At 48.6% G+C, this 10027-nt stretch overlaps 1 protein-coding gene across 1 annotated transcript; it reads left to right on the top strand.

Annotated features, from left to right (window-relative positions):
* Window positions 1-7416: 7416 nt before the first annotated feature.
* On the top strand, window positions 7417-9732 carry F4807DRAFT_145875 (apses-domain-containing protein). The gene is made up of 3 exons (XM_047993156.1): window positions 7417-7926; window positions 7986-8118; window positions 8175-9732. Exons 1-3 carry the CDS (start codon window positions 7506-7508, stop codon window positions 9505-9507), a joined length of 1887 nt encoding a protein of 628 aa, XP_047853199.1. The 5' UTR covers window positions 7417-7505; the 3' UTR covers window positions 9508-9732.
* The last annotated feature ends 295 nt before the right edge of the window (window positions 9733-10027 follow it).

Raw genomic sequence — 10027 nt, 5'->3', positions numbered from 1 at the left:
GAGCGAGCCCACCCGCCTTGAAGACCGAGAGGATCCCCTGGAATATCCAGCGTCGTGGATTTTTGCTTCCGTTGCCCTGCGTCGATCCACCGGTGCACTGGAGTACGTGCAGATTAGTTGACAATTATGCCAATACATATGATTGCTTAGTTTAAGCCGTTAGTGTCTGTATTTAGCTTCCATCCAGTCTATCCAGCTACAAGATCGTCTTATTACCACGGAATATTTGTTGTTTAGTGCGAGGAACGGACATTTTGGCTAATGATACTACGTACATGCAAATATATCGTATGTTCCCTCGTTTCGTCCTATTGTACATACATGGCCGTGATGAGATTCGCTGACTGAAACAAGACCCTGGAAATTAAATAAGGCGATCGCTCCTTGGCCATCGCGCCCATGTGGCTGACCGCGAATCAATCTAAGGCTAGCTTCAGATCTGCCAGCATGCCCTCGACCATCTGAGCCATTGGTCGTTCAGCCAGTAAGCTCAGGCCACGAAAGGGACGAGACTAAATAAGTTGCTTACCGGGCCACGCTGTCAAGCCATCCCTTTATCGACAGGATCACGACCTCGCACCGTGATTGGTCCACTGGGGCTGATACCTGCCACAGGCATTTGCTATTTGTTACTTTCAACGTTCATCTGACTTTACCTGTTACTAGCTTGCTAGCCTCTTTCCCCACTGGACATTCAGATTCAAGAGTATTCTAAGGTTAGTCTCGGTATTACCAAAAAGGCTTACACATGGACGTAGCACAGCGCGATACCTTACATGCACTTACATACATTTACATACACTTACATACACAGATGTTTTACCATAAGGTTCTGACAGTTGAAGACATTATCCTTGTTAAAACCTTTTGTTCTCAGCGCTAACTGGACGGAGCTTACCGCTATTACAGCGAAACGGATGGTTTAAGATCCGACTGAGGGATCGTCCCTATGGGTTGGCGAACTACGACGCCCCTAACCAAGTACCAGATATCATCTTTAGCCGGGCGTGCTGTGCCGTGCTGGAACGGATGTACAGCGTACATAGTGCCGTACTTGAAATCTGGAAATTATACAGTCGTACTCGAGGAATATGTTACTATGTACTATGGTGGGGGGGACGATAATAACTACCTACCTAAGCTACATACATAGCGTCTACGTACCTGAGCATCATAGGTGGACTGATCCAAGGGTGAGCATGCAAGAGGCGGGCTTGGCGATTTTTGGTCTGAATTTTAGGTTATGTGTGGGAAGATGGCATAGCATGTATGCATATGTATAGCTTCATACCTACTACTCTGTTTATAGACGGATGCTAAGATATCGCGGAATCTTGCATTGGGATACGTAAGTGCTGCAGAGAAGTGCGGCGTCTTCTTAGTATCCTGCAAGCCCCACCTCAACGAGCCCGGGCTCCCGTCTCACACATCCTATAGCAACATAAAGTAACTTCATATGCAAGTATGTATGTATGGGCATGTATGGACATGTATGTATGCATGTAGGTAGGTGTAGGTAGGTAGCTTTCCGTTCGTGCCTTTTTTTATATTTCTATATTTTGTATTTTATTTTTATTTTTTACTTATTGTCACTGCTGTTGAAATATCGTACCTACATAGATGATACATAATAGGTTTACCACGATGTCAGCTTAACTCGACCGCTACCCCGCCGAGCAAGGAATTCAATAGACGAGCCTCGGTCCGGGATTGCAGGTTCAGGGATAGACATCGAGGGAATTAGTATGTTCTCGTCGTGAAACACTAAAGCCGTAGCTCTCCGCGAGGTTTCCTTTTCTTAGCCTATTGTAGGATTATAGATGGTAACATTACCAACTTTAGGCCAATATCTCAATATCTCCGTGTCGTAAGTAGGTCGCATGCAGTCAGGTACGTAGGTCATGTATATAGGTTGGTTATTACTGGAAATATGCAGATCCCCTCTGGTCCCGTAGATGAATCGTACATGCTACCCCATGAAGCAGGTGTAACGGACCTGCTTTCGCTGCGTAGGACAACGATTAGCCACTGCCGTGCGTTCCTAGGCGTGACAGAGGCGAACGCAGATTTAGAGAGAACGTTGATAATGGTACAGAGCCATGCCCTGCCCTGCCTTAATGTGGAGTTTGTGCCGTGTATTCTCTGGTGGGCGTAAGCGTGTCTGCATCTCACAAGGCTCGACGGGGTTCCTAATGGATACGGCAGGCATGGTCTGCATCAGCATCCAATCGTGCATGCAGCAGAGGCTCTCGAATGCCGCGTTGATATATAGTGTATAGGAAGCGGTTGACAAGTGGGTACGGAAATATCAAAACCTAGGGGATGCCTTTGATTATAACCCGGTCGAACCATAGTCGCCTCTCGTAATCTTGACGGATGATATGACTAGACAATGGATATCTTTAAGCTCGCAGCATGCCACATCTGCCATACATACATACCTACATACATGCACATACACACAGACTGGGCCCTGGCCGAGTGCATGCATTGGCTGCCGTCCCTAGCTGAATGCCTCTAGCTACACGCTAGTTGACGAGCAGCAAGAGACTGACAACCACACTAGATCTGTGCTTCGCGCAAAAGAGAGTAGCCGTCCGGTATCACCATAAGACGTGCTCGTTAGCAGTCGCCAACGCGACCTGAGTATAAAAGACTCGAAAATGTACATGATCAGCACCGCGGCATATTGAATTGACTTTGAGCTTTTCAAGGTTCGTCGGAGCCACCAGCTGGATCTGGCTTCGGTCCGTAGGGAGGAGTCAGGACGAGGATGACGATGGGGTATGTTGGCTGAATCCGTCGGTCCTGGCCAAGTCGACGTTGCAACCCTGACAGTTCCACCGAAGTGACCGGGGTATTGATTACCAACAAGAAACCTTTTAGCCCTCGACTAGCGAAAGAGACGATTGTAAAAAGACGAAAAGAGGGGAAGACCAAAAAGCCAAGGAAAACGTGCTATGTACAAGCCCGGTTAGACGGGGGTGCGCAGAGCAAACGCTTGATGACCGGCCTACCTTGTTGCAGACACGCCTTTGGCGAGAAAGGAAACGGTCTATTTCCATATTAACACTTCATTGGGCGCTTGAACCAAACCCCAACCGCCCTCTTGTCATAATGAATAACCTGGCAATCATCACCAATCGCCAGCTCCACACCGATTAGCTGTAGCAACAACAATCAAGCCACCACGAAACTATACGACGTCGAAGTCGGCTTAATTCGAGATTTGTTTCCCGAGCCTGACTATAGGTGATAAGTAGGTATGGCTAATTAATATAAGGGGTGAAGAGAATCTTCTCCACGCTACGTAAAATAGGCCGATATCGATGCGGAGATAAGTGGTGATGCGGAGCACCGGGTCAAGGAATAGGGCCACGCCAAGCCGACCAGCCGTCGAGACTTTGAGAATGGCCGAGCAATTCTTCTCGTCTTACGAAAGTCACTCCTCGGCTTTTCACGTTTAAGGAGCAACGGCAGGCAAGTTGGTTCAAGCCACAAAGTCCGACAAAACCACGAAGCCCCTACACGGTAGAGGGCTGGAGAAGGCTGGGCTAGGTCTGAACAACCAACAATCGACTTCTGTGATGGTCTCGAAAGTAAAACGCACAAAGGGAGGGTTCCGCGTCTTACTCGGAATTACATAAGATGAGCAGTAGTATGGAGAGCGTGATATGTATTCGCGCAAAGCCTGCGTACCTACGTGATGAAAGCCACACCAAGCAACCGACGTCTCAGACGGTCGAGTACATCATATATTAAACCGGTACTTTTGTGTCACGGTGCCATAGCACATATTGCTCGGACTTGGGAGGTTGTGGAAGGGAATTGTCTTTGAAGAGATAGGACCGTTGTTCTTCGCGCCCGTCCGGACGACGATCTATACCCTTTTCTCCATACAAAGACATCTTGTTGGAGCCACTCCTAATATAGTCTGTTAACACGCCTCGTAAGTAACGCCAATTTGCACTGTCCAGACTGTCCTAGATTCGTCCACCTTTGGACCTTAGATATTATTTAGGTCTGAAAAATAACTTTACCGGCAGGTTCATTATATGGATTTAGCAGAGAACTCGTGTTTGAAACGTTAAGGCTTTTACCCATTTAAATAAATCGATGGAAAGTCAAGTAAGAAAGTTCCAGCCCAGCCTTTTCCTGACCGACTAGAATGATATTTCCCCACGTACCTATCTAAGTAAGCAAATATAGGATGTTACATGTAAAAATAGCGACTTGGTAACGTTTGCTAGGTAGTTGGAAAGCTTTACAAACCCGTCCTTGAATACACGGCCCGAAATGTTTTAAACAACTATAACTTTGATGTTATAGTATACGTAGTTATGATACATACCTACAGAATGCTTGAAGGCATCGAGCTTTCTATTTTTTTCTTCTATTTGTCGGCTGTTATCCATCCTAGTGTGAGAAGATGGGGCTCTTGGCAACTTAAGTAAATTATACTCTTCTCGGTATATCTTGTGTCCTTGCATTGCGAGGATTATATTGTGGGGTCGTTCGTGGCCTTAGAGGCAGGGCTTTTATGTGTTTTTTGAATTCTTTAGTCTAGCTGGCCTAGGTAGTGGGCTGTAAGTGATCTTTGGAAGGAAAGTCTTGAAAGCTTCGATATAGCACCACAACACCATGGGCCGCGATATGTACTTTGCTCGTTTCGGGATGGGAATTGTCCAATAACTAATACCCTCCTCCACCATTTGTGCATCTAGAGCTTCGATTTGTCATTCTAGCCATCGTATAGAGGTGCCCCGGTTATTCGGCCTTGCCTTTATTGTTATCGTGTATCATAACCTCTTCATGGTAGACATACGTTGATGGATCAGAACGGGTCAATTCTCGATGGAGATGACAGATGGCAGACAGGCAAGGCTTTGTACATACATTTTGGAAAGAATAGAGAGATCTTACTTACCTTGTTTGGTCTGATTCGACTGCCATTTTTAGTTTTGTACTGTGCATCTTATCTATGTCCGCTCCTGAATTCAGGGGACAGGCACGGCAACTTTAAGCCCGGGGTTGAAAAGAAAAGAAAAATGGAAAAGAAGACATGAAAAAAACCTCACTAGGCAATTTCGATAATGTACTCGATGGATAAGTTTGAACAATTGTATTGCTTCATTCATAATATGTTATTCAATCAATATATTAATTCTGACATATGAATAGTGATAGACTCGACCAACATTTCTAATAGTCATAAGCTGATACTACCTTTCACGTAGCCCGCTGGACATGTTGAGTTGAAGTGAAAGTAATCCTGTCTCCAAACTTGGAAGCTTTCTTTGTATGTACGTACATAACTACTATGTAAGGTTAGGTTCTCTTCACAGTTGATGAGTCTGTGTCTATACTGTGCGTACGATTTTACGATTTTACAAGACTAGCCCCTCACCCCCGGTAGACACACAACCCTGATGATTACACGCCACCGAGAGGAGCCACACTGGGGATAGAGCGCTGGTGCTAGTTGTACAACCCTAGGCCGCCAAAGGCAAGACCGCATGCTACATCCAGGTAGGCACGGTCGGGGTACGTACCTCCCCAGGACCTTGCTGCTTGCAAATTGCAACCAAGTGCAAGGAACATTGAAAGTCAGAACACCCAGAGAGAGGAGAGGAAAAAAAAAAAGAATACCCCGACCACCAACCTCGCCAGTCGCCAGTTCCCTTATCCACTATTCAATCCTTCCTTCCCCCTCCACACACCCCCGGCTCAACAACAAACCCCAGTAGGCGCACCACACCCGGACCCGTCTAGTGCTAGCGGCTTTCGCTGCTACTAATCCCTACCCCCTACCGCCTACCTTCTTCGTACCCAGTCTAAGCGTCTACATACAGTTCAAGGTACAGTAGTTCACAGTCCACAATCCACATCCTAAAAAGCAGCAGCAACCTACAATTTTCTGAACCTGGCCCTCCTGGCCTTGCCCTGCCCGCCTGCCCGCTTGCACCACTTCTAGTTAACCCCTGCCTCCCCTGCTACCTGCTACCTGCTACCCTTGCTAACTTACACCTACCTTACTAGTTAGCGTCTAGTCCCGTCTGCAAGTCTGTGTCCCGTCCTTTCTTACCTTGACCTCTCTTAACTTTTCGTACCTCCACTATCTATCTACCTTCCTGCCTCCTCACCACCACACTACCATTGCGAGAGGACAAAAAAACCTTGGGATTTTCTTTTCCCTTTCTCCCTCTCTATCTTTTCTTCTCTTCTCTCTTTTGGTGTGCCGAACCGACCTCCCCTAATTTTTGAGCAGCGAAGGCCATTGAGGTTTGGAGAGAAGGTAGAAGGTAAGCGTTCATCCTATTCCCAATTCCTACTTGCGCAAACTCTGCCCACCTCCACTTTCTTTCCTGCCTTGCATTACGCCCTGCGCATCTGGGACCTGATGTTCCTGCATTAGAGTTGAGAGACAGCCTCGCCCAAAGGGAGGATTGAAGAAGAAGAAAAAAAGAACTGAAAAAGAGGAGAGGAAGCTTGAAAATTTCTTGTTCGGAAAGAGAATAAACCTCGATGTGTGCTTGTGGTTGTGTGTGTCCGTTCGTGTGCGAGAGAACCTCAATCTGTCCAAACGACCAACGACGACGACATCTTGCCGCCTGCTGTCCTATCCCCTCTCCTTCCCACCTTCTCTTTCACACACTCCACCACGCCAACACCAGCCTATGACTTTCGAAATTCCGCGGATTCAGTCCCAAAAATTCTCTAGCATACATCATCCCAGAAAGATTACTCTTGAGCCTGACTTAATTCTTTAGACCGCACGGGAAAAGAATACCATCATTGACCAATTCACCAGAGCTTTACGACCTGTTACGATCACGCTGTACGAAAAGACCGTTCTGCCGAGGAGACACATCCACCGTGTCTTTTTCCCCGCAAGTGCAGAGCTAGAACTTGTCGAATTCTTCGTACGCGCTTATCAACTGTGACACCCGCCAGACCAGTCTCTGATCACATTGATTGGCTTGTCGACGAGTCAATTGACCCGTCCGCTTCGTCTTGTCGTGGTTCTTTTGTCATCTGGAGGGAAAAAAACTTGGAGCCCAATCGTGGTGTTGGTCTCCTTTGCTCAAAAATAAGTCGTATCCAGTCGGCTTCTATTTGACTTTCATCCCATTTAGCCCGTCGTGGCTTTATCATTGAGCGTCGTAAAACTGGATCTACCGCCGATTTCACAGCCGCAAACCCGGGGAACGTCCGACGTACCACCATACTACGGTGCTCACCTTCCCCAGCGCACGCCGTATGTAAGTGAGAGGTTGCCTTCGCTTCCCCTGCCGCAGGCGCCATTGGCATACTCCTCGAGTACATCGTCTCCCCGGGTTAGCTCTATTGCATCTTCGGCGAGCTCCAACGGAGACTCGCAGTCCTCTTTCACCTCAGCTCCCTCGTCAAACGGACCTAAGACGCCGTCCCCAAGTCTACCAGTGACAACGGCGATATCTGGGCCTCCTTCCCAGGCGATTGGTGGGTACGATCAATATTCCGCGATGAATCCGGCGCCTCCAGACATGTACTATCAGCCTCCTCATATGTCCGCTGGTCCAGCACCGCAACCCCAAACTGTGACATCAAATGCCTTACCCCAGTACGGTCACCAACAGCCAACGCTATTACAACCGGGACCAGCACAGTACTCTGCTCCTCCGTATCAGTATGGCTATACGAATGGGTTGACATCCCCTCAGTCCGCGCCCCCGGTCTCTGGCTCCATGGGTGCCCAAAATGTTCTGCCTCTTCCAGGAGTGGCAAACCAAGGGGGCATGCAGAACCAGTACCAAGGCTTTGACACGACAGGCCAAGTTGCGCCGCCGGGCATGAAACCCCGAGTCACTGCCACGCTTTGGGAAGATGAAGGTAGTTTGTGCTTCCAAGTCGAGGCACGGGGGATTTGTGTTGCGCGTCGAGAAGGTAGGAATGCGGCAATATATACTAGTGGAATTCGAGGAATGAGCTTACAATTTTGCCAGACAACCACATGATAAACGGAACGAAGCTGCTCAATGTTGCTGGCATGACCCGCGGTAGGAGAGACGGGATTTTGAAAAGTGAAAAAGTGCGCCATGTCGTAAAGATTGGCCCAATGCATCTTAAGGGTGTTTGGTAAGCTTCAAATATGATCCGCAGCGCAGGATAATGATGAATTAACGTCTCGTCAGGATTCCGTTCGAAAGAGCCCTGGATTTTGCCAATAAAGAAAAGATCACCGAGTTGTTATATCCTCTGTTCGTTCATAACATTGGGGCTTTATTATACCACCCCACAAACCAGAACCGGACGAACCAAGTGATGGCTGCGGCCGAACGGCGAAAACAAGAGCAGAATCAGATGCGCAATGGGCCCGGCCCTACACCTCCAGGAGGTGTCTTACCGTCAATACAGCAGCACCATCATCATATGGGACTCCCTGGACCGCAACCTTCGCTTCCGTCGCACAACAATGCGGGTCGACCTTCCCTTGATAGGGCCCACACGTTCCCAACGCCGCCCACCAGCGCGTCGAGTGTAATGGGAAGCATGGGTGCTTCTGAAAACTTCCAATGGGGTCAACAAGGGATGAGCGGTGCTCAGGGTACTAATCCTATGTCTATTGATACAGGTCTTAGCAATGCAGCACGCTCAATGCCAGCAACGCCAGCGACCACACCACCTGGCACTACTTTGCAGAGCATGCAGCCCTATTCTCAAGCCAGCCAGCCGTACGATAGTTCTCGTGCTGTGTACAATGGCCAAGCTCCCCAGCAGTCTCCTTACCCCCCTTCGAACAGTAGTCCGCAAGATAGGAACATCTACGGCCAGACAAGTTCCTACCTTAAAAGTGAGATGGGACCTCCATCCGGGAGACCAACTGGCACAGGACCAAGTGAGCCTCCCGACGTGAAGCCATCAAACGGAATGCTGCAACATAGCGACGGTGTGCCTCACCCCTCCGGCGAGGACGAAGCCGAGCATGAAGCCGAATATACACACGATAGCGGGGCCTATGACGCCAACAGAACGTCGTATAGTTATAATGCACCGCCCGTCACCGCATTGCCGGGTGACCATCAACATATGCCCCCGGACATGACGGGCTCACCAAATCATCAAGCTGGGTCGGGCCGTGCAACGCCTAGGACCGCTGCACCGCCGCAACCTTATTATACCCAACAAGCAGGGTACAGTACGCCACCACGTGTACCACCTTCCAGTAACCTTTATAATGTAATGAGTGGCGACCGGGCGTCCACAAATGGTGGCCCGGCGCCAGATGTTTATAGCTCTCAGGGTGATATGGGCGCCCCGATGCAGAACGGGTATGCTGCTCAGTCAGTCATGAACGGTGCACCTGGTACCTTGAAGCGAGGCCGTGACGATGAGGACGACCTACCTCGCCCGTCGAGCGGTGGACTAGACTTGAAGCGCCGGAAAACCATGGTCGACGGACCCATGCCTGCTCCAGGATACGACGCAATGAACCGTCCGGCCTCCGCAGTAGCTCGCAGGCGATAACGCCGATCTGATTGTTCGGTAGGCTGTTGATGAATACTTCTACGCATTAATTTCGGTGTTTGGGCACTTGTGCGAAACCTTGATTCTACGAGGACGAATCACTTTCGCGCTATAGAATTCGACGCCGACTACGAGATACACACACACACTCCTTTGTTTACTATTCCCTTCCGAATCATTTGTATTCGCCGCGACGATTCATCATCGGCATGTTTGGGCCCATCCACCAGAAGATACGATGACGAAAATTACGACTTCATTCTTGATTGTTATTAACTGCCGCAGAAGGCCGTGTAAATGCTTCACGAATTGACGCGTCGCATGGTGGACCTTAATTTTCTTGAGATGATCATCGATTGCTTTTTTTTATTTTTAACTTTTACGCTGAGGACAACGAGATACTCGAGCAACGCAAAAAATTCCCGCCTATCACGACTTCTAGGCGAGTAATGTTCATGACCGAGGCTGCTTTTTGTTTTACTTTGTTCATCACATCCATCAGTCTCGTAGAGAAGGCGAG

Source organism: Annulohypoxylon truncatum (assembly GCF_022578515.1).
Source record: "Annulohypoxylon truncatum strain CBS 140777 unplaced genomic scaffold F4807scaffold_21, whole genome shotgun sequence".
Taxonomy (NCBI): Eukaryota; Fungi; Ascomycota; class Sordariomycetes; order Xylariales; family Hypoxylaceae; genus Annulohypoxylon; species Annulohypoxylon truncatum.
Note: the sequence above shows the minus strand (reverse complement) of the source record. Positions and strands in the feature narration are given on the sequence as shown.